The sequence below is a fragment of the Sander vitreus genome, chromosome 7 (assembly GCF_031162955.1).
Source record: "Sander vitreus isolate 19-12246 chromosome 7, sanVit1, whole genome shotgun sequence".
NCBI lineage: Eukaryota > Metazoa > Chordata > Actinopteri > Perciformes > Percidae > Sander > Sander vitreus.
Genome location: NC_135861.1, coordinates 23,122,931 through 23,148,752, shown reverse-complemented (window position 1 = coordinate 23,148,752; position 25,822 = coordinate 23,122,931). Strand labels below are relative to the sequence as shown.

The 25,822-nt window shown below is 41.2% G+C and overlaps 2 protein-coding genes across 6 annotated transcripts in view; both read right to left on the bottom strand.

The window, feature by feature from the left end:
• rbm38 (RNA binding motif protein 38) lies at positions 1 to 16,512 on the bottom strand. Its single transcript, XM_078255430.1, has 4 exons — positions 16,037 to 16,512; positions 14,023 to 14,146; positions 12,314 to 12,368; positions 1 to 1,574 (listed from the first exon to the last, which is right to left on the bottom strand). The coding sequence occupies exons 1-4, from the start codon at positions 16,256 to 16,258 to the stop codon at positions 1,223 to 1,225; spliced, it is 753 nt and encodes a 250-aa protein (XP_078111556.1). The 5' UTR covers positions 16,259 to 16,512; the 3' UTR covers positions 1 to 1,222.
• A 2,295-nt stretch (positions 16,513 to 18,807) lies between these two features.
• The window catches only part of LOC144521110 (nuclear receptor coactivator 3-like), a 65,982-nt gene continuing 58,967 nt past the window's right edge, over positions 18,808 to 25,822 (bottom strand). For 4 of the 5 annotated variants that reach the window (XM_078255426.1, XM_078255427.1, XM_078255425.1 and 1 more), the window contains 8 exons: positions 25,756 to 25,822; positions 25,440 to 25,611; positions 24,785 to 25,111; positions 23,717 to 23,815; positions 23,048 to 23,300; positions 22,539 to 22,716; positions 22,196 to 22,400; positions 18,808 to 21,556 (listed from right to left, as the gene is read on the bottom strand). The exon at positions 25,756 to 25,822 is cut by the window's right edge and continues 39 nt beyond it. In XM_078255426.1, coding sequence (XP_078111552.1) covers positions 21,545 to 21,556; positions 22,196 to 22,400; positions 22,539 to 22,716; positions 23,048 to 23,300; positions 23,717 to 23,815; positions 24,785 to 25,111; positions 25,440 to 25,611; positions 25,756 to 25,822 — 1,313 coding nt within the window. In that variant the 3' untranslated portion in view covers positions 18,808 to 21,544. The remainder of the gene's footprint in view (positions 21,557 to 22,195; positions 22,401 to 22,538; positions 22,717 to 23,047; positions 23,301 to 23,716; positions 23,816 to 24,784; positions 25,112 to 25,439; positions 25,612 to 25,755) is intronic. The other variant, XM_078255429.1, reaches the window with a different exon arrangement.

Here is a 25,822-nt window from a genome sequence, read left to right as displayed (position 1 = left end):
TCTTATTTAGAAATATTCATTTTATTTTGCATATTTGTTTTAAATGTGATGTATGGCTTGGTTTATGACTTTACTAAGATGGTGCCACAGCACTATGAGCTTTCAGTATCATCGCTAAAGCATCTGTCTGTATTCTACAGCTGGAAAAAACAAAACAAAGAAACAACTCTGACCAGTACAATGGGCTGGAAATGGAGCTCGGTCCTGACACTGGTGTATACTGCATCGCTCTATTTCTCTCTTACTCAACTCACACAGAGAGAATCAGACACCAAATACACTCACACACATTCAGTAACATCATCACCTACATCCAAACACATTTACTTGATATGTATTGACAATTTTGTAATTTAGGTATCATAAAACCAAACAGTCCCCAAAGACCAAATCCAGACACTCCAAAAGTTATGAGTCAAAAATAACCTAATAAGCCACTGCAGGTATTTCATGTGATGACTATTGTGTTTTAAGTGTTAACAAAGTCTTTCTCTCAGTAATGTTCTAGCAGTAGCAATACAAAAACAAAATACCAGTGTCTACCTCATTCATGCTTATCCTTTATCATCATAATTGCATATTCTGTTAAACTGTGATGATCACCGTGTTATGACCTGCCAGCGGTAAATAAAAGGAACAAATAGGGAGCACAATAAACATTTTGTTCATTTGAGATGAGAGTCTAATAAAAAAACACAAACTGAACCAGGTACAGAAAGAGAGAGAGAGAGAGAGAGAGAGATCTCTAAGGCCATAGACAGAAAGGTAACCTTGAAGAGGAGGAAATTGGACCTTTGTTTCTGAAAGAGGAACTGGCTCTCAGCTTGGCTAATATCCAGCATTCGGCTCAGTACCTTTAGAGAAACTGCAGCCGCAGCATCATGTCAAGCAGACTTATTTCTCAACGTCTTTACCTGTCCGCTCTTTTTACCAGTGGTCTAATTCCAGTCCCGGACGTCTACCACTTGTGAAAAACATTCAGATCGTATGCTGATGACAGCAGCAACAGAACATTTTTCATCAATTATTACAATAACAATGATATACTGTATATATATATATATATATAAAAAAAACAGGAATGTGAGTGCTTTCTAAAAGCCCTTTTGATTACATCACACTCTCTCCCTGTTTATCCAGTCTTATCCTGATGATGTCACAGGTCAACAGTCACGCTGCTTTGAATCATTAGTTCAGCAGCTGCAGCTACACTAAGAGCTGCTCACTGCATGCGATCCGGCTGGTGCAGAGGATAGTGGAGGAAGGCCTGTGGGGCGGCAGACATGGTGGTGAGTGCAGCCAGAGGAGGTTGGATGGCAGCCGGAGGGGTCGGGGATGCGGTGAGAGTGGGCGCCGGCGTGCCGGGGGAGAAGCTGTAGCTGAGGTAGCCAGCAGAGGGTGACGGGGAAGGTGTGTAGGGATACTGCTCCAGTCCTGTGGGGGCGTAGTGGCTGTAGGCAGAGCTGTAGTCCAGGTAAGGGGAGGCGAGTGCTGCAGCTGTGGGGCTGAGCTGGGACTGCAGCAACAGGCTGGGCTGGAGGAACGCCTGGGGGTAGACGTACTGCTGGGCAAATCTGGACAGACAGAGGACCAGGGGTTAGAGATTAAATAATCAGTCAATAACTGATGAATTGAGAAGAGAAAATTCATCAGCAACAATTTTGATAATAGATTCATAATTTCAGTCATTTCTTAAGCAAAAACACCAAAACATGTCTTGTTCCAGCTTCTCAAATATGAATATTTGCTGGTTTACTTTGATTGTAAACTGAACAGCTTTTAGTTTTGGACAGAAGGTTAGAAAAAACAAAACAAAACAAAACATACTGTGCGTTCACAGATACACAACTCCACATAAGAGAGGACAAACATGGGAAGCAGCATTCTTTGTGTGTTTACTGTATATAAAAAATATATGTTCTTACCACTTTCATAAAACCAGACTGGATGACAATATTCATCTCCTTTTTTGTATAAGATATCACGGTGCACAGATATGGAAAGCTAAAAGACATGTCACTATCATTTAAATGTTATTTAAAGAAATTGTCATTATACATAAAGAAATTTGGTACTTTTATTAGAATGTTTATTTTATGTAGACTATTTTGCTACTTTTATTCCTTTTATTTTTATATCTCTAAATCGCAATGTTTTTCGTTGAGATGATGACAATAAGGCTGTCTTGAATCTTGTATTTTTTAAGTTTGATCATTGTCAGTCAATTGATGATTGTTTTGTTTGTATCTTTTTTAATTGATGCTGTTAGTACAGTTACAGTATATGTGCAAAATCTTGTTCAAATATTATGCTAAGTTAAGCCCTAATAATAACAGAAGTGTAATAGAGGAGAGTGATTTATAAAAATAGAAGAAAATTACACACGAAGACCTGACCACATAAATGTGTCTGAATATCCAAAATCTGATTGTGTGTTCAGAGCTGCTACTAATCTGATAATTACGTGTCATTTAAACAACAGTAACCAGGGACAGGCACACACACTCAGAGACATGCAACTGCAACAGACTGCAGTTTCTTCAATAACTGCTTCTTTTCTTTATATCCCATTAAAACATTAAAATCTGAGTCCTATAAAGGCATCCTCCTCCCCCTCCTTTAAGAGCAATTATCAGCACTGTTGCCTTAAAATAGACTTTCTCCCTTGTGTTTAAGTTTAATTAGCACACTGCCTGAGAAATGTTAAAAAAAACTTGCTTTGTTCCAAATAAAACATCACCCATTCAAAAACAAAACCCCTAAATAACAAGAAATGTAACCACAATTGTTATTTCTGAAATGAATTATTTAAAATGTGGTCTTTAAATTGAATGCCTGTGCACTCTACAACAGATGCAGTGTATGAGACTGTTGGTACAACAATAATGAGAGAAAAAAGTGCTCTACTGTCCTCCTGTATTCACTCATGCCCTTGCCTAAGGCTGCCCACTTAACCTGAACTGCCTCAGTTACATCTGGCAACAGCAACAGCGATCATATCAGAGGAACTGGGTTATGCTGCTTAAGTAAAAACAACAGAACATGACAGTGTTTAACACTTACACTCCCAACGCCTACAGTCAAACCCACTAACCTGACAGTAGCCTGAGTCTAAAGAGGTGATCAGAGCAGCAGGAGGTGGCCTGCTGCTGCTTACCCCTAAACAGAGCCAGAACAGGGATCAGGTGTGCTTACACAGCAAATAGTGGCAGTGGGTCTGTTCACACCCACTCTGCTGTATACTCAACACACACACACACACGTAAGATATATACATTACTTACACTCTTCCTTGACTCTTCTGTGGGCGTATTTAACCCCTACTGTGTCTAACTGAGGAACCCTAAAGTCCCACAAATTCCTGTTAAATTTCTCCTCCACTAACTTCAAAGTTGGAGACAACATTTTCTGTATCTGCTTATTTTCATTGAAGCCAAACTTAACGACCTATAAGTGAGCCTTGTCCCACTTTAAACCAATGAGAAAAACACATGAAAAAACCCAGTAATTCAGAAATATATTGTCTGAAATAATGTGGAGAAAATAGGCTTTCAGGCCTGGTAAGGCAGGCCTGGCCAAGAAAGCATCACCATGACGAAAGGGAAAACCTGTAGACTAATAACATAAACCAACACATTAAGTCAAAACACAGCAAAGCTAATATCGGCTCCCTCCTCAACCCCTCTGTATCCCATCTCTTCTCACTCAAGCTCCGTCAGTCTCTCCCAGAGCAGAAGTGCAGTGTCATTCCCACGGCTGTGTGCCGCTGCCTGCTTGTGCACTGGCCTGACTGATTCAATGTGACAGCAGCATCGTATGAGAGGGAGCTGCGCCTCGCCTTTCTCCACACAGGGTTTATAGACACACATGCACGCAAACACATCAATTACAAAGCACACATGCCGGAAAAGTGAACATGCAAGTCTGAAAGAAAAGAGTATATTACACATTTAAAAGGCTGTGTGTAGTCAGTTAAGCAGCTTAGAAGAGGATGTGTGTATGTGTGTGTGTGTGTGTGTGTGTGTGTGTGTGTGTGTGTGTGTGTGTGTGTGTGTGTGTGTGTGTGGTGGATGGGGGGTTCAGACATAGCTGGGCTAATTGGCACAGCTGCATGGGTGTATACGCTCACTAACAGACCCACGAGAGCAGAATAACCTCCACCGACTCCACTCTCCCGCCCCTCTGGGTTTACTCCCTCACAGCCAGCTTCCTCTGCACTCCCCCTCACTGTCCTTCCTCAAAACCAGGCGGCGGGATAAAAGAGATAGAGATAAATGTACTGAATGAGAAGAGGGTCAAGGTCAGGACCCCGTGGGCGAGGAGTGAGCGGGAGGGAGAGGAGAAGAGGGAGAGATGCTGAGAGGTGAAGGATCTGCCATCATATCCCTCATGCCTTAGGACAGCCATGCTTTTAATAGTTCAGATCAGGGATGTGAGGAGGGTGAGTCAGTCAAAGAGACAAACACACACTTATGGAGACGCACACACATGACCTTCTGTCCTCTCTTTCTCTTTTGATAAACACACACACACACACACACACACACACACACACACACACACACACACACACACACACACACACACGGCTTGAGCAAGCAGGAAGGACATTTTTATCATCTTTAATTAACATATTGTACAAACAGGGCTACATGATGTAGAGAAAATGTGCAATAAGTCACATGTTTACTGAATATTATCGTGGCAGTGTAAGACATGATACTTTGTATATGTGCTTTAAACCCTACACACAAAGAGATTTGTGTTTGTTGTGTTAACATACTGTAATCTAAATAATCTCACTTTCACCTGTTGCATATCAACAAGCGTTTAAAAACATCCAGTTCTAATTCATCAACTAGAAACTAACAAGAAAAAATCCGATCTTAGATTTAGATCATTTTATTAGGAGTAAGTAAGTTAGGAGTTTGTTAAACATCTGCAGCTGCTTCGGAGTAAAAGTCAATAACACTTTATTTTAACTTCCTTTTTTTTAATTCGCAAGCAGTATGTAAAAACGTAAATGGTTTATAATGCACTATAATGCAGTTGTAATCAGTTGCAGTGTTTCTCAAACTTTTTTCAATATTGTACCCCTTTTGAATTGCTTTTTTAAGCCATGTACCCCCTGACCAGCGCAAAAGATTTTTGGTAGAAAAAAAATCTATATAAAAAGGTACAATACAGAGCCGGCAGTGATAGATTCACTAATCAACAGCCTTTTTTAAACAAAAACATTTAAATGTTACATTTCAAATGTTTAGAATCCATCACTTAATTCATTCTTATTCTTCTTCTTCATTATTATAATATAATTATTTAGGAAAAATTTCACATACCCCCTGCAGTGCTCCAAAGTACCCCTAGGGGTACACGTACCCCCATTTGAGAAACACTGAGTTACAGTATAAGGACATGTATTAATGTAGTTGTCAAACTTCTCCTGATAAAGCATCTGTAATTGTGTATAAACAGTTCATGATTATTAGACAATATATTGGTGTGCAGTCTTACGTTGTCATACATGTCCTGCATGACACATTTATATTTATTAGATTGATTAATAAATATAAAACATAGACATATTTAAGTATTTAAACCTTCCTGCGAATGATTTATGATTATGTGTATTAACAGTTAATAACACACTGTGATGATTTGTTTGTGTGTAATTATAAATCATTCGATATGATTGCAGCAATAGTATACTGTGTTATCAATCATTGATCAACTGTTTATACAGAAGTTATAGTTGTTGACAAATTCAATAATAAACATTATCATATCTGCTTACAACTACATTGTAATGTGTGAATAAATAATTTATGGCGGTGTGTTAATGCTACATGCTAACTCATTACTGGCAGTTAAGAGGTTTTTACTGTGAAGCACCTGCAGGCAGGTGATGTGTTCATGAAGTGTTGAGTTAGCCTAAAGTCACAGCTTGTTATCTTCCAATCTAGATTAGTATATTTTTATACAACAAAGCAATAAAATCCGGGAGCAGAAGCTGACTTTCGACTCAAAATTCACATCACACAAACAACAAAAGGTAAGAACTTGAAAAAGAATCCAAATGCAAATCAAAATGTGTCATCTTTTAACAGACAACTGAACAAAATGGGAGCTTTCTGTGCAATGAAAAGCTTCCATGAGCTTTTTTCCTTGTTTTTCAAATTAGGCTTTTCATGCGACAGAAGTGCCTCTCCTAATTGGGTCCCTGGTTAAGAGAAATATACACTTGAGGATTCACTGTCTACCTAACCCCCCCCCCAGACAGAGAAGAGTGATAACTTCAGGCTGAGACAAAAAGATAATTTAGAGGGGGAGGAAGGCAGCCAAAGCGGAAACAGAGGAAGAGTGAAAAAAAATCAGAGACGTAGAGAGAAAATGGTCACGATTTGAACGCATCAAAGGGGTCGACATGTCGGTGTTGTTTTATGTCTTACTGAGGAACATTTTTTACTCAAACATAAATCTATTTCACACACAGAAACAAACTCCAGCGTCACATGTACCACCAGCACTAAAGCTTCACTGCACCTAGCCACAACTACACCCAGCCACAGGTGTGCTGTTAGTCTGTGTCACCCCTCCTCTCCCTCTCTGTTCCACTGCTTCAACAGGAAGTACTGCTATCCCTCCATATTTAACAGACTCACCACACATTCATCTCCTTTCTTTTTCTCAAAAAAAAATAAACACCAGAAGGTTTTTTAAGTTTTTTTTAAACACAGACGTTGGGTGCTAAAGGCAGACAGCAGGCAGCCATGGGCAACAGCCCTCCCCTTCCCTACTCTCCCACGACTCAGCAATACCTTAAAGCCACATTTGGCATCAGCCCGTCCTCTGTCCTCTTAAAACTTAAAGCAAATACGCCAAAGCAGCAGACAGGGCTGTGCTTTGTTTGAGTTTGTTATTTGTTTTTTTACTGTGTAAGTGTCAGACCCTGAAGCCCCCTGGGATCCCCACAGTGGTTAAGACAAAGGGGAAAAAGCAGCAACAAAAGACCTGCAGATCATTTAGATATGTAGATAGATCTAATATAGGTATTTAAAGGAATAGTTTGACATTTTGGTAAATATTCTTAATCGCTTTTCTTGCTACGGAATAGATGGGAAGATCGACACCACTCACATGTCAGTCTGTTAAACATGAAGATACTGCCAGCAGCTGGTTAGCTTAGCTTAGCAAAACAACTGGAACAGGGGGAAACAGTTAGCCTGGCTCTGTCCAAAGGCAAAATCCACCTACCAGCTCCTCTACAGCTTGCTAATTAACACGTTATGTATACACACATTAAACATCATGTGTTATTTAAAGAGCTTTAGAGGTGTGATTAGGAGGATTTTGTTATAACAGAGTGGGATCTAACCATTTATTTTACATCAGTTTGGTATAGTATATGAGTGCTAAAAGGCACAGGAATAATTGATTATCATCCATCCATCCATCCATCCATCCATCCATCCATCCATCCATCCATCTTCGTCTGCTTACCCGGTATCGGGTCGCAGGGACAGCAACTCCAGCAGGGGACCCCAAACTTCCCTTTCCCGAGCCACATTAACCAGCTCCGACTGGGGGATCCCGAGGCGTTCCCAGGTCAGGTTGGAGATATAATCCCTCCACCTAGTCCTGGGTCTCCTCCCAGCTAATTGATTATCATGTGCTTTTTCAACCCAAAAACATACTTGACTCATTTCTATATTTGTTGGAAAAAATTTAAATTGGGATAAAAATATAAAGACTTGAAATCTACGGTGGCCCTGAAGTGCAAATCACAACACCAAATAGGAAAACACAATGGCAAATAGGAAAACACAACGGCAAATAGGAAAACACGACAGAAAATAGGGAAACACGACAGCAAATATGAAAACATGACAGCAAATAGGAAAACACGACAGCAAATAGGAAAACACGACAGCAAATAGGAAAACACTTCAACAAATCATAAAACACAACGGCAAATAGGAAAACACGACAGAAAATAGGGAAACACAACAGCAAATATGAAAACACGACGGCAAATATGAAAACACGAAAACACGACAGCAAATATGAAAACACGACAGCAAATAGGAAAATATAACAACAAACAGGAAAACACGACAGCAAATATGAAAACATGACACCAAATATGAAAACACGACAGCAAATAGGAAAACACGGCAGCAAATATGAAAACACTTCAAGAAATTTTAAAACACAACGGCATTAACTTCTACCGGAAAAGGTAGGGCCTATCTAGCAGAGGACGGACCCTCCTGATTGGACAGACGGACTGTTTGTCTTTTAACAGGAAGGAGAGGTGAAAAACACAGAAACGCACCTACTTTTAACAGAGAGACAGTCCGTTTTCCTATTTGCTGTCATGTTTTCATATTTGCTGTTGTGTTTTTGCTGTCGTGTTTTCCTATTTGCCGTTGTGTTTTATGATTTGCTGTCGTGTTTTCCTATTTGCTGTCGTGTTTTCATATTTGCCGTTGTGTTTTCCTATTTGCTGTCGTGTTTTCATATTTGCCGTTGTGTTTTCCTATTTGCCGTTGTGTTTTATGATTTGCTGTTGCGTTTTTCTATTTGCTCTTGTGATTTGCACTTCAGGGCCACCGTAGAAATCTCATTAAAAACCACATGTAGTGAGATTAAGGGTGAATTCTCGGGATGCACCAATCCAACTGCCGGATTGGTATCAGGACTGATACTGACCTTATTAAGCGACTATCAGCCAGATGTGACAAATCCATATTTTAGTATTAGCATTAGTATTTGGTAGTTTGTTTCCTCCTGTATGTACTCTGTATGTTTTTTTTGTCCTTGAAATGTTTTTGCTCTGTCTTGAATATTAGTTTATGTCACAATTAAAACCAACAACCTATGTAATAATATTTATAATGTATTTATATGTGAATGAATGTAAAAAACAACAACAATCGCTGGTGTCTTGTCACCTTACATAAAAATGTAAGTGTAGTATAAACATTTTAAATTAGGAAAAAGATAGCACTGGTTTCAGATAATCGGTAATCTGTATTGTGAGAGAAAAAGCTGGATCGGTACATCCCTGGCTCCTATTCTTTACCAGCTGCACAGGCCTGTTTAAAACCTAAGAAATAGCTTCCTAAAATAAAAGTCCTTCACTTTGCCAAGAAATGTTTGAATCTGACTGCAGTCATACTGATCATGTCAAATACATATCTAGCCTCAGAGCAGAGAGATTTGAGCTAGACAGCATGCACTAAAACTGGAAAAGAGAAAGATTTGACAGGCTGTACGGTTTATTTATCCCTTATTTAAACATATAATTCGTGTCTACTTTGTAATCTAGAGGAATTAAACCACAGAGGGGTGCCAATTAATTTAAAGAATTAGTAATGCCTCAGGTCTCCTTTAGACAAAGAATAGATATTGATTAGTTGGCTTTTCAATTTACATGTAGGTGGAGAGAAATAACAACAGTGACAGTAATTTAACATGTAGAGAGAGTTTCCTGTTGCGAAAAAGTAGTCTTCCATTCACTCAAGGCACAACACATGTTGCAGCTGTGCAGTACTGAGATCTCCTGAGGTTACAGTTGTTGGCAAAACTGGTATCGCTTCTTCTTCTTCTAGATTTCCACCCAAATACCCAAACCATCAAACAAACTGACTTAGGTTTACAAGATAAATCATACACAGATTTCGCCTTCAGAATGTGTTGTTGAAAAGAAAAGCTAATTAAATGATTAGTTGATTAAAGGGGAACTCCATCCATTTAGCATTACAATGCCACAGAGTTGTTGGACATGTGAGAGATAAGAAAAAAAGGTTGAAATCAGAGCAGCAGAAGTGGAGATATATTGACTTTTACTACTTGTGTGTTAATGATTTGTTTGGAGGATTTGCTTCTTTTCTATATTTTACATTTTGTAAATTGAATATCTTTGTGTTTTGGACTGTTGTCCGAAGATGTCACATCAGACTCAGATTTTTTACTATGTTCTGATATTTCATAGACTAAAGGATTAATCAATAAATCAAAATATAATTGACAGATTAATTGATGATAAAATCAATCATCATTAGGTGCAGACCTAAATGTGTTTCCACTCTGATAAACAAAGTGCCACCTTCTGTGTGTGTACGCTGGCCTTACGGGTGTGTTAGTTAGTTAGATAGTTAGTTAGTTATTTAGTTGTCACCGCGTGAGACTATCAATCAACCTATTATCGCTCATTCAGAGACTCATCTGGGTCAGCCTCAATTCCCTCATCACTCATTCAGAAATTGAGGACTGCAATATTAATAGCACTCAGAACAGTTGAGGTTTTTAATGGACTTCTCTGTAACCGCAGGATGAGAACTTGTCATCCTGCAGAAAGTCAGTGTACAGAGCTCTTTTTCCATAGCACCACATCATGCATATTCCTTAAAAACACCTCTAAAATACAGAAGATCCAGGTTGGAAAACTTTTAGACGAAAACATGTTTTGCACTCTTTTCCCCAAATAGCAGATATTTCATTGTGAAAGACAACACGCCCACATACACAGAACAAAAGACAGCTATGATACTGGTTGACAATATCCTCATCTAAAATCACATAAACAATACTCATACACCGAGGTGTTGTAGAGTTCAACCTGCAGTGTTTCTCTGCTGTCTGTAACAGCCCTGGGAATGAATCATCCTCCATGTTTCACTCAGCAACTGAGTCATTAAGGTTTCCTTTTGAGTTCACACTGAAAATTAAGAAAAACTGGATGAGGAGGCAGAATGCCGGTCACATGTGGATTACAGCAGGATTCCAGGCAAGTCAAGTTGCTGAGAAAACCACCAGCACCTCCAATGATGCCACTGTTCGGCTCTCCAGAACATTAGGAGGAAAAGATCCTCCATCATGGTGAATGTAATGCAGTGGCAGCCTTATGCATCTGGGGGCCCGTTTCAAAGATTAATATGGGGCCCTACCCACATAAAAGAGCGAGGATTCCAGTTGGTTTGTATCAATGGTATATTTTCGTTATTCTGTGCACTTTCAGCTCCATGAACAGGTAGCTCAAAATAGAAATAATCCAACCTAGGCCTACTCCTTTGATTAAAACTGAAACAATTATACAGTGTCTTGCCTTGGAATGAACCTCACCCTTCTCGGACTGCAACTACTCTGCTTAATTGAATAGCGCAGTATGTATCTATCAGCTGTCTGAGCTGACATAAAACAAAACAGCTCAAACATTCCCCTCAACTTAAATGAACAAACAAAGCAATGAAAGAAAAGTGTCTGAATGAAATTAAACTATTGATAATTTACAATGATGGGCTCCGTGCTATTTTAGCACCACTAGGGGAACGCTGTAACAGTCAGCTGCGAACCGGTCTGCAATGCTATACTGCCATTGCCATATATATTGTGATGTAGTAAATTTTCTGGGAAATCAATTGAGAGACTATTTTTGAATGAAATAACCAGACCAGTCTTTAACACAAAGTAATATACAGTATACTTGTGATCCCTTATCACAGGTAAGGTATTCACAGTATTTCACAACGCAGTCTACTGTTGGATTCCACGCGTTAATAGGACCACTGCAAAGCTACAGACACAGGTAACTTATGTGATCAAGCCGTGTTGTACTTTAAGAAGGTTTGCAGTGAAAGTGTCTTTCCTAGTTGTGTGTTACTGCAAAGGAGAGTTGTCCTTAACAGTTTCTTCCAATCAGCATTCTTCATGGGCATCAGGAGAAATCAAAATGTGACCAATCACAGTTCTTGTGGTCTCCGTGTCGTACTGTATCTCAGTGACGGCTTTAGCCCTGGCGTGTAGTTACCTTTATTAGGCCTACATCTGTAACCACTTAACACAGGACTATGAACTATGAAGATATGCTATAATGTCTCTGCGTGCACAAACATGAAGAAAAAAGAGATGAGTGTGTGTGTGTGTGTGTGTGTGTGAAGAGGGATGGGAAGGGATGCAGGGAAGTTTGACTAAATGGCTTGTTGCCTCAGTAAAGCCCAAGTCATGCGTGAGAGAAATTCAGAATTGAGCTTCTTGTGTGTTTAATGGCCCAGAAAGAGAGAGAACAGAAGACAAATCAAAAGGCACAGATAACACATATTTGAAGTATCATGTGCGCTGTATGGGATGGCTTTTTGTTTTCTTTCTTTCACATTGCAGACTAGCATTAACTACCACATCCCGAGTGGAGAACAGGAGCGAGTGCTCACAAATGTCAAGAATGGAGGAGTGAGATGTATTGTGTTGAGGAGGAGGCAGGTGAGAGAGAGAGAGAGGTTGAAATAGAGGTATTGATTCTTCTCCGTCTTACCCATATTGCCTCTGAGCCCACGTAGGATGGACTTGCTGAACTCCAACAGAGAGACCTGCAGACAAAGAGAAAGAGAGGCAGCAGTGAAGAGGGATATTGTAGCTACCGGCTGCACAGACAACGAGAGAGACGGGCAGACAAGGACAGAGCCAATTCTCTCTGCCTCTGTGCCTCTGCTTGTTTGTCTCGCATGTATACAGAGGTATCTGTTATTCCCTTGGCATACACACATGCTTGACACACTCAATACACACACAATAATAATGCACTCTATTGAACACAAACATCTGTGACCTCCCTGCCTCCAAAGTTCAACAGGAATCAGCTGAGGCTGAGTAAGAAAGGAGAAACATATCCTCCTCTTCTCTGCCCCTTCTTCATGTCAACATTCCTCCAGATATTCATTCCTCTGTTATTCCTCTTCTTACTGTACAGCCATGACTCCATCAGCACGCCTCTTTTTGTTCAAACGTATATCTAAATGCACATTTTTGTCCTTCACCAGCACAAAGAGGAGACAGTGGTACTGTTATTTCTTGCTCTTGACAGTCCCATCCCCTCCTGCTCTTCTTATTCGCTCCCTCTCCTATTCTCTCTCACACACAATAACAAAATACCAAGCGCTGCCATCTCCCATCAGCTGCATGCTTGGGGAATTGCATCGCAGCGTTGGCCCCAGAATAAGGACACACAGTCAGTTGTTGTTGGCGCCAGTGTTTGTCAATCACACCTACACTCAACGGTATTTCAGCCAGCGAGCTTTAAATGAAGCAGCAAGGGAGCGCTGCTGTCAAGGTCTGGTGTGCAGCGAGACGTCGGAGGGGAAGCACAAAGCGTGTGTGCTGGTGGTTAACACTGAAAAAGCCCGGCGGATGAAAGCTGTGCATAAAATCAAGTACACAAAGAGTGACTGTATGGTGGGAATGAGCAGAGACAGTTGACTGAAAGGAGAATACCAGTGGTTTTGCATGTTTAATCACACTAACCTCAAATGTGTACACACATTTATCCGTTTTTAGATTGATTGATCTTCCAGGCAGCTGTGGGTTTCCATTCATTTTAATACTGCATGAAAACCACCATCAACAGAGACCTGAAGAGACTCGACACTGACCATTTGGCTTCCTTTATTTTTTCATCAAAGTTAAACTATCATCCTTCAGTAATGTCTTCGCAATTAAAAGAATATTTTGATTACTTTCCTTGTGTTTTCCTGATGCGATATTTGAAAGCCAGATTCTGAACACCAAACCTTTTTAATGCAGTAATCTATAACATTCATCCAAAGACATCCAAGCTGTTCCAGGTTGTCTTTCAGATTTAGTCTCCCTAGACCATGCAGTAGTTTGTGAATGCAACACTTCACCATGTAATAGTAGCAAACAATATATTTCACTTAAAAAATACAGAAAACTTCAAGTTTACTGCGGTAGACTATGGCTCTTGAGTAAGCCTCAAGTCTCTGCAAGCCATTGGCTACCTGGATGTTAGGACATCAATTAATTAGCCCTCTAAAAAAGGAAACTCGTATTTGAAGCCAGAAAGTATTCAGAGAAAGACTATCGTTTGGAGTTTGTTTACAATAAAAAAGTAGAATATCACCAGCCTTTACATGATTTGTAAAGGCTAAAACAGAAAGAGGTCCAGAAAAAAACTACTGACATGATTCTTTACATCCTGTGTGTTTAGCAGTAATTTAACACACTTACTTGTCTGCGAGCTGCGAGGCTTTGCTCCCAGGTACGCCAGGTTCACGTTGGCCTTCCTGCCGTCGATGATGGGGTTTGCGTCTTTGCACGCCCGCTCTGCTGCTCCCCTGTCCACCATGGTCACCTGTTGACGGTGTCACACCATTACCGATTAATAATCACTCTTTAAGCTACATAATTGCATGTAAAATATTCTCTATCCAGTGTTGAAGTAGGGATTCCAACATAATGAAGCACCAGAGCTAGAGCAGGGAGGGGCGGCCCTGAGGTAGCTGCTGTCCTTGTCTCTCCTCGAATGATTCAATCTTTTTGCTAAATGCGTGAGGAGACACTGACTTCACCGCATGAAGACAGCTATTTAGTGTGTTTTAATGCTTCCAGTGGAGCTTATGTAGGAGGAAGATTTGTTTTTTCAGACTGGGCTGCCAAGGATGAGATACTGGAATCTACCTTGAGGGAGTGAGTTGAGGAGTGGGCAGATAGCAGTGGGAAGGGGTGGTGAAGGTTAACACACACACACACACACACACACACACACACACACACACACACACAGCAGTTACACTTAATGGTAAACTACAGCTCCACTACCAATAAATGGGACACTAAAAGTAAAACCGGTCCCGCTTCCTTTCGTTTTGCAGCATCAGACTCTGGACTCTTATGCAAACAGAGGCAGCGGATGGTTTAGGATCGCTCAAGAAGCTGCTGCAGGGAATTAAGACAGCTAAAGAGGAAGTCAGGGATGAAATGAGCATGCTGTCCTAAAACAACTCAACACAACTCTGGTCGCCTCAGCTGACTGGCTCTCTGGCTATAGAGGCAGAGATCATTTGAACTGCTTCATATTAGTCCAATCACATCAATAATGTCTTCTTATCGTTTTGTCTTTCACGCACAAACTCACAGTCACTCATAGAAACAACCAAACACATCTTGGTAGAGGGGGGGAAGGGGTGCATGGGAGGAAGTCAAAATGAAACTACTGCAGCCTTATCTTGCAGAGCCAACTGACATGTCACACCTCTGTGGCCAAGGAGCCCCCCCACCCCCTCCCCCTTTCTCTCTTTCACACTTTCTTCTGCACATAGAGCAGCCCAGTGTGTCCTTATGCTGTCTACTTATAGTCCTACTGTCTGTATACGTATACTGTGCGTCTGTCTGCGTGCTCATTTGTTGCTAGCATTGGGACCGCAGAGATAATTGATGACACACTTATGAGAAATAATCTGCTACTCATGCTTCAAGCATGTGACTGCCACCACCAGACACACTGCACATGGCTGCTGCTGCAACAAAGTGGCAGTGTGTCCAAGGCAATATGGATAGCCTAATACAATTAACTATAAAGATAAAGTCGCTTCAAACTCATTACCGGCTGCTACAGACATGACCTAGTGCAGGGGTCTTCATCGTTTTTTAGGCCAAGGACCCCTAGCTTAAAAAGAGACGGGGCAGGGACCCCCTACTACATATATTGTATAAAATTATGTTGCATATTAAACTGGGCATACAGTGACGTGTAGGGCGGACTAAAGCCTTTACACATACATTTTTATGGTGCTGACAATTTTTCTTTGGCATATTCATATATTTATACACCATGTTTTAATGTTGAAATGTGGCACAGTGAATCCTTAAGCTTAACTGTATCTGTGGATGGCTACGTTAGCTATAAGCCAGTATGCATATCATCAATGTTGTGTACATTAAAAAAACATTTTCTTTACTAATAATATTTACTACTTTAGTAGGAATAATGTATATTTTCAGACATATTTTCTTTTTAAACCATTGATCAGTAATTTGGTGCCCCCCCGCTGCAACCCTGAGGACCCCCTAGGGGTCCCGGACCCCCTGTTGAAGATCTCAGATCTAGTGTGTTCTCAATCCCATGGCTATCCAATTCAAGCCAGAGTGGCTGATAAAACCTTAATTAAACCCCATATTTCACTCTACATTTGTTCAACTCTTGATTTACTCTACCAGAACACAGCAATATAAATTAACTCACAAAGCCATATCCTCTGGACTTGCCCGTCTGTTTGTCTGTGATAACCACCGCCTCGTCGATGTCCCCGAAAGTCTCGAAATATTTCCGAAGTGAAGCGTCGTTGGTGTGATACGGCAACCCGCCGACAAAGATCTTAGTGTAAGTCGTGTCTTTCTCCATGGTAGGGTGCATTATTTCTAACGGAACCCCGACCAGCTGGCCTAAAAACAGCGGTGAACTCATGCGGCTTGAGGAAATAAAGAGGAATAATACAAAGAAAACCAAGAAAGCAGCAGAATAACTTGGTCACCGAGAGGCTACAATAACGATAACAGCGCGCCCATGGTTAAACGGTTAAAGACGCAGCCTCCAGTTCGTACACAGCTTCTGGATGTGTAGTCCTCCTGACAGGTGTCTTGGAACCTCATGTCGCCTGTCTCGGAGAAAAAAAAGCAAAGTCTTGCCTCGGTAGGCGCGTCTTGCATGCGCCCACTTCGCGTCTGGTCCAATAGACGAGCGGTGCGTCTTTTCTATTGGAGCATCCCGCCTCCTGCTCCACCCTGCTGCACGCACGCGCACGCGGAAACAAACGCGCGCACACACGTACACACACACACACACACACACACACACACACACACACACACACAGGAAACCCCCGCATAGCAACTGAAACACTTCTGCCAATAAAATGTAGACACAGTTGATTAATTGTATATCTACTGTAGTGAAGAGCATGCCCCAAATGTCATTGTAAATATTGCAAAAATATGAGTCATAAGAGATTATTTAAATATATATTTCACATGGTTTTGTGGAGAAACTGTCTGGACTGTAGCTACTGTAGATTGGGAGGAGGCAGTGAAAGCCGGGATCAAAACAGCTGATAGAAATTCAATTAAAAAAAACGACTCTTGATATAAAACAAAATATACTGAAGGTTATCTATTCATTAACAAAAGGGTTGTTTTTATTTTTGTCCAATCTTTAACTTTCAAAAATTGTTAAGGCCCATGGAGACCAAACAGACAGAGGAATAGATTAGTCTCAACTTCAGAAGACAGTCAGCTACATTGTGTAAAATGTCACCATTGTCAGTATTTGGCAACCTTGGTGTAACTGGGGGTTTGCTACTACTACTACTACTACTACCACCACTACTAGAACAAGACTGAGTCTACAGCTACACTAGCAGCATTTGCTAATTAGTGCTAAACACAAAGCACAACTGAGGTTGGTGGGAATAACATTGGTTTATGACCAAATACCTGCAAAATTAAAGTATTGGGACAAATTGAAATTTAAGTTATGAAAAGTCAGAGATCACATAATGGGTTTCAGGTCATCCTGAGGGGAACATGACTGTCTGTATCAAATTGTATGACAACGCAGCCAGAGTTGTCGAAAACTAACTATAAAAACCCAGAAATGTGAACCTGCTGGGGGCGCTAGAGGAAAAGTCAGAGGATCACCAAAGTCAGTAGGAGTCATCGTCTAAGGAACATGAACGTCTGCTCAAAAATGTATGGCAATCCATCCAGTAGTTGTTGCTGCAGATGAGGCTAAAACGAATAAAGGGTTACACTTTACTTGAAGGTATCTACATAAGAGTTGATGCTGTCATGAACATGTCATAAACAAGTCATAAACATTTATGACATAACACTTCTGTCATTAAGTGTCCTTCGATTTTGGTCATGACAAATTAGGGTTAGGGTTAAAGTTAGGGTTAGGGTTCATGTGTCATGGCACTCTTATGTAGATACCTTCAAGTAAAGTGTTACCGAATGAAGATCAAACCATTTTCATTTATTCAAAAATTAAAACACTGCAATTTTTCTTCCCCATAAAACGCATAAAATCATCACAGCATAAAACACAAATGAAACACAAATTGCCACTGAATGTCAAACCATTTGTCCAGCTACAAAGGGTTGAGTAAGTCAGCCAGTAACCTGGCAGCCGATCCTAAACTGACAGACACTGTAATTTCAATACAAATGACACTCATGTCTAAAAAGGAAAAGTTATTTAAAGATAGACTGAATGGGCCGACGGGGTTCTGTAGGTTTGGTTACCTGTAACAGCAGCAAAGTTTGGACAGCCTGGAGGTGTGCGATCTTTTCATGGGGAGCAAAATCATTAAAAGAAGGGGAAGAAATGGGGGATGATTGATGACAAAAGCTCTCACAGGGAAGGTGACCAGTTGCAGGGAACAAACAGCAGATAAAAGGAAGTCTGCAGACGGCAGCCGTCACTGACAACAGCCAGTCTGCCACACAGATGTCCTTCACACTCTAAACTTCCTCCACATGTCTAGAACGAGAACACACACAGGTTTGTGGCACTATCTTTGTGGGGACCCGTCATTGACATAATGCATTCCCTAGCCCCTTACCCTAACCATCACAACTAAATGTCTAACCTTAACCCTTACCCTAACACTAACCATAACCTAATTCTATCCCTAATCCTACAACCAAGTCCCTCAAACAGCCCTTTAAACTTGTGGGGTCCAGCATTTTGGCCCCACAAAGCTGTCGGGACCCCACAAGTATACTGGACTCCTGGTTTTTGAACCCCACAAATATAGTTGCGCGCACGCACGCGCACACACACACACACACACACACACACACACACACGGTCCTGTTTCTGCGGTAAAACACACTTCCAGTTAAATCTCCGGTATTGCTTGCTGCCTGCTGACAGACTGAACTGTGGTTGCAGGATCATCGAGTCATGTACAAAATGTAGAAATGCATGTGCAAAAAGACAGAGACAGAAACAGAGACATTGTAATGTTTAAATATAAATTTGTATTTACATCGATATTAACATCAAGAAACAAGGTAAGAAAAAGAAATGCAATAGTATTTTACATCCTGTAATAATGAGTATGTTTCCCAGATGTGTTTCTCTTTTCTTTAGCTCTAATGATGCACTGAGAGGAGTTTCTTTCCTTTAAAGCAAAACACAGACTTTTTGCTTTTGTTTAAATATGTAGATTTCATATTCTTCATTGAGACTGGGGTTTAAAAACATCTCCAAAGTATTATTCTGAGACATAATGACATCAATCATGAAACCTTTTCAGCGTAAAAAATCTCGACATTCTCTTGTGAAATAACCGTTTGCAGCACCACAATTCAACTGGCCATAAGTTCTACAGAAAGGAAGAAACAATCACAAACAAAAACTCAAACCACCTCAGCAGAACCAGACTCGTCTCTACTCTATGTCATACAGATGGGGGAATATCATATATGCAATTAAACATATTTAGTTCAATGTATATTATAGGTTATGTACGACAGTAAAAGCACACAAGTACTTGCACGATCTACGTCAGGAACTGTTTATAAGCAATGCAGAATGACAAACAAAAATCTTTGGATTGAGCATGTGTTCAAAGGTAGATTTCTCAACAAAAGCATCACAGGAAAATCCAATAAAAATAAAGGCAAACTTAAATGTCACCTGTCATAAGATTGACAGGTAATTTAGGGATTCCAACTACTTAATGTGTTGCTTCCATCACGATTAAACATCTGTGAATGAACCAAAAGGACTTATGGACAGTTATACGGTGGGGCTGATTTCTAAAGTCTTGTATCTGAGGCCGAACGATCGTATCTGCAAAAGTCAAAGCACAGAAATCTCAGGAGTGAAACTTTAAGTCACACATGGAAGCATGAGGTTCGGTTTAGAAAACATCAACCCCACATACTGGTAAGACATCTGGGCCCCTAGAAGCCTAACACAATCATGTGTCAACTCTGTTTGTATAGGCATATTTTGTGTTTCCTTTTATTTGTCAAAAGAAAAATAATTTATTTAGAAAAAATTACACACTAGCACCTCTTTAGCTAAGACTATGCCCTCAGAAAATAAAGAGTGCTTTCTGAGAGAAAGAAAGTGGCAGTATGAAAGAAAATCTACACGTACTGCTCACAAAAAGGAGGTCCTTCCTTTTCAACCGATGGTTAAAGTATTGAAAATAAAAGCTGACCTATGATGGATTAAGAAAATTACACTTTTAAATATCAAGCCTTACAATCTGTGCAAAAACAGTATGTGACCTACAAAAGCTTATATATATTTATATATAGTACATTTGAAGCTTATTTACAATTCATATTCACAGACAAAAGAAAAAAAAAAAAGCTCCAAACAAGACATCATGTCTAATACTGCAGTGCCGTCGCTTTGAGTAAATGATACTTTAGCTTTGTCCTCAGAGGAAAACCAGGAGGAAGGAATATTGCTAGAAATCTAACATACACTTTTCTCTTACAGGGGGAGCTACTATAGACATAATTTCATAATTGGCAATCAATTTTATTTCTGCACTTAACAAGTAACACTGTAAATTGGTGCCTGGTAACCAAAATATCTGCAACAATTGGATTTAAAAATTACCTCTTGAATGATTAAATGATCACGGTAAGGAATCTGTATAAATATAAGTGGTGTTTTGAACATTAATTGTCCATTTGTTTCAAGAATGATTTTAAAATGACTTAAAAACTGTTTCTCTGGTTGTAATAAATCGGTTCCACTGAAGATGAGAGCGTTGGATAAAATGTGTGCTTACTGCCTTTCTACTGGTTCTCATTTTAGAACAAAGATCATCAAGGTAACCTATTTCCAATCAGCCCCCATTACCCAGAGAGGAAAAGTTGGAACACACACACACACACACACACACACACACACACACACACACACACACACACACACACAAATGAACAACTGCTGCTATGCATTAATTCTTGGGTAAAGGCCTCTATATTGCCACAATCCTTTTGATGTTGGCCTTTCCTTAAAGTGCAATAAGCCAACAAGTAATTCACTCGTACTAGCCCAGCGGCATCCTGGAGGACAAAACAATGTGCTACTGCTTTATGACATTCATCTGAGTGTCAAAATCTGATGGCTCATCATCTAGAACCGCGGTTACTTTACGTACGCAGAGATCCTCCAGGAGCAGCAGTGAGACGGCGGGTAAAAACAAATCCCACAAAGTTCAGAAACAAGAGAGGAATCCTACATTTTAAATCTGAACACAGTTTTGTGGTACATTCGACAGAGGAGAGGATGTCTTAACACATTTGTCCATGTTCACGTCTGTGATCGACTCAAGTGTCCGTCCACCTTCACCGTTTGGTCCAGTGAGCGACGTGTGTTTACTGAGGCGCACACACACACCGCTCATAAAAGAGAGGAACATTAAACTAAACAGTCTACGAGAGGAATCACATCTATCTGACTGTCTTAGGATTTATGTGCGCATCACAGTGTTGCTGATTTTTATGAACACTGCGTGTTTTCATGTCTGTTTTCTCCAGGTTGCCAGACTGCCATTACTGGCCGTGAGTCCAAAGGAAGTTCACTCCCCCGTCTGGTGGGAGTGCAGCACTACACACAGACACACACCGCCTGGTCCTCCACACACACTCCAGTGCTGCAGCCGTGTCCTAACTCTGAACAGAGATCACAGTGAGGCAAATGCTTCTGTCACGATGCTCAGCAGTATTTCTGGATTGAGAGGAGGAAAAGAGACAAAAGGTGAGGAAGTGTAATTGACCAAAAGCTTTGTCTGTCCTCTAAACAGCTACCAGAATCAGACAGGATAGGTTCACACATTTGTCCAAATTGCCCAGGTGTACATTGAAATGGTTATTGGTGATGTAATTGTTCCTTCTGTCTATACTGGATGCAAAGAAATCTCTTCTTTAAGTAATTTCAATTTAAGCAAGAGGAATAAATCTTCAGTCCTCAGCTGAAGTTAATATAAAACTTCAACAGTCTGGGTTGGAAAATAAAATGGGTCTTTTTCAAAGTTACAGTCTTTTTACTACAAAATTCCCTCTTTGTGTTTCCACAGACAGTAGACATGTTTCCATCCAAATATAGCCTCAAATTTTAACTGAACCTCCAGAAAATCGGCAAAAGAAAATGCAAACAAATGCAGGTTTCGATCCACTACCATTATGCAACTATTAGTAGTTGGTTCATTGAAATAAACAGCCGGTGGCACTAATTCTCCAGTTGGGTGCCACTAAACCATTGCAGAAGAAGAGGACGCAACGAGATGCTGTCTGTATTGTAACATAAACTTGAATACATGTGAACCTGTCCTTTAAGCATTCAGACTCTCCTCCCCTCTGCACCTACCTGATCAGGCCCCATCGGCATGCGTCCCATCACCATTGGGTTCATACCCATCTGCCCTCCCATCTGGCCCATGTGACCTCCTCCTCCGCTGGCTGGCATGCCCCCGTTCATCATCATGCCCCCATACTGGCCTGGATTCGCCTGTTGCCCAAACTGCTGCTGCCCCGGAGGTCCCTGCTGGCTAAACTGCTGCTGAGGGTACGAACTGGTGAAGGAGAGCGACAGGAAGGATTGATGGGTTTAACTGTATGCATTCAAGAAAAGAAAAACTGAAGCCAAACTTTATCCCTTATCTGACAACACAGTGTTGCAGTACCTGACATAAATGTATTTGATTTCATACCTGTTGCGTCCCATGCCTCCCTGCGGCCAGCCTTTCATATCTGCCCCCTGGTACATGGGACCGCCCTGCGGGTGCTGCTGCATCATGGGGTTTTGAGGCCCCAGGCGGCCGGGCATCATGGCGTTAGAAGGACTGCCGCCTGATGGGCCGAACGAGGGGTCTCCCTGTTGGCCCATCCCTGAGGAGAAAAATCATCCAGCCTCAGCTCACTCCTCTCTCCACAGGAAATAGATAATAGACATGGTGATATGGTCATATGGTGATAAATGAAGATAGATGATTATCCTGTTGCCTGGGAGTGTGCTCGGATACTTACTATCCCTTCAATAACAATATTTGGTCTGATTAAAAAAAAACAGAGACAAGGGAGATGTACATGGACAGCCATCTGACAATTCCTGCCAATCTTCTTTTTAATATGACAAATGTAAGACCAGAACCTTGCACTACACAGACTAACCACCAGGGAGCAGCAGTATTCTGTTAGGCGCCGGTCTCAGTAAACTCACCATAGTTCCCACTATAGCCGAACTGCTGGGGGCCCGGCTGGCCCATGTTTGGCCCTCCCATAGGGTTCTCCATGCCACCAGGAGCCGTAACGTTTGGAGGGGGACTGAATCCTCCTGCGGCTGCAGCAGCGGCTGCTGCCGCATGCTGCTGCTGCTGTTGCTGCATCAGCATCATCATGCGCTGCCTCCTCATCTGCATGGTGACCATCTCCCTGCTGCGCTGAGCCATCATCTGAGCATTGAGGAAGCCCTGCTGCATGAAACAAACATAATCAGAGAGTTTGAGGAGGGTTGACTGTTGGTATAAATATATTTCGAGCTTTAATAAAAAATATAGGTTATAAAATAAACAGTATGTAATGTTAAAAAATGGTTGGGTGATAAGGTCTATTACTCTCTTGGACAAAATTCTGTGCTCAGCAGGTACTTCCTGCACTAGCTGATGAGGTTCAACCTGCCACAGGATCGGTTAAGTCTAGATTCTAAGCAGTCTGTTCTCTGTACGTTCATCAGTGTCTGGTTTAAATTGACTACCAAACAGGACAAGAATGGACTACGACGGACAATTAGGTCTGCTGAAAGGATCAGTACTTATAAAGTCTTATATCACAAAATCAGTATTACATTGATTCATCTGTAAGATATAACCAAAGGGTTTTTGTCATCTACCTGTCCTCCCATGCCAGGCTGCATGCTGGGCCTCATTCCAGGGTTGCCTCCTGGGTTCTCCATCTTCATGCCCATGCCCTGCCGTGTCTGATTCATGAACTAAGAAAGGAAAAATAAACATGCAACATAAGATGGAGGAGCAAATGTTACTCTGACCGTGTCCCATTTGCATACCGTATATTTACAGATGAATACATATATGCTTACATAGATGGCGCAGTTAGAAAAGAAATCTCTTGTACGACTAACATTTTTGGAAGGCAGGGCAAAGCAGATTTATTTATATATTTCAGCAACAAGGCAATTCAAAGTGCTTTAAATTAATGAATTAACATTAAATAGCAGTTAATAAATCATAAATTAAAGAGACTATAAAAACAGCTAAAATAGAATAAGACAATAATAAAAGTTAGTGTTTTTTTTCTAAGAAAGAAATTAAGAAAAAAGGCAGCATCAAAAAGAAATGTCTTCAGCCTTGATTTAAAAGAATCTAGAATCAGAGTTGCAGCAGACCTGCAGTTTTCTAGGAGCTTGTCCCAGATATGTTGTTCATAAAATCAGAACACTGCTTCTTCATGTTTAGTTCTGACTCTGGGGACAGAAAGCAGACCTTTCCCAGACGACCTGAATGGTCTGAATGGTTGATAATGTAGCAACAGATCAGACAGAAATGTATTTTGGCCCTAAACCATTCAGTGCTTTATAAAACAAAAGTAGTATTTTGAAGTCAATTCTTTGAGAGGCAGGAAGCCAGAGTAAAGACCTTAGAACGGAAGTGATTTGATCCACTTTCTTGGTCTTGTAATAACAGAACATAATGCATCAGACGCCACTTAAGCAAACTTAAAAAAAGCCATTGGTAGCAGGTATACTATGTGTTTCCAAGTTCCTATCTGCATATTGGCATTTATGGCATTTGTATACACATACATTTGTAATTATCCAGTGTTAGAACACAACATACTAACATGGTTAGATTAGAATTAGTATCTAGTATTGGGTCAACTGGGAAACCATCTAACTGTTTGCATGTAAGCTGACGAATCAGTGAGCTTCCTGTTAACATACCTGCTGTCCCTGCAGCCTCTGTTGCAGCTGGAGCCTCATGGGCTTGTTGGCTGTCATCATCCTGGGTCTCATCATGTTGGCACGAGGGTGCCCCATGCCACCCATTCCACCCATACCAGGGAAGCTGCCACCTTGGCCCATCTGAGACAGCATGGGCCCAAACCCACCCTGCTGGGCCTGTCCCTGCATGGGGTTCCCTCCATAGCCAGACTGCATAGGCATGGCGGGGGGTCCGGGATAGCCCTGGCCATAAAGAGGCTTCTGGTCCAGCACCATGGATGGGTCCTGCCCTGGAAAAGGCTCCAGCTGCTGCTCACTTCCCTGGTTCTGGAGCAGACAGGATAAGAGGACAAAAAGAGAACTTTGTCAAACCTCTCCATCTAATTGATTAATTTCCAACTGGTTGGCTCTGTAATTGTCTTTTTGTAAGCAGCACAGTCAGATCCCTCTGGGCTCATCTATCTCCCTTCAGTGAGAGAACAGTCTGAACACAGTGAGTCATGACTGAAATATCTAATGCAAAGATGAGAGTCAGAAGAGTCATGACATGCAGACTGGTCATTTCTCTTTTCACTTTACTTCTAGAGGGATCTAGAAGAGCACTGAGCTGAGAGTGTCGTTACTTTATCTCTTTACGTCTTTTATGATGACCTACCTGGCTGACGAGGTCTGGGATGCCCAGGGCTCGGTCTATCTCCTCCAGAGCGATGCCGTCTGTGTTATTCAGCAGAGAGTCCAGCTGGTCCAGAAGTGCCCGCTCGTCGCTCTGACCCTCACTGGTGGTGGGAGGCACCAGAAGATCATCTAAGGTGTTTCCAAACTGGCGTCTAAAACACACACACACACACACACACACACACACACACACACACACACACACACACACACACACACAAAAAATGAGGTTTAGTATAAACTCCCTCCTGATGTTATTGCAGCTAATCAGGAATGAATACAGATGTTGCACTGACCTGTTACCCTCCATGCCCATTATAGTGTCCGGCCAAGTGGGGGACTGGTTGGGCTGGCCCTGCTGGC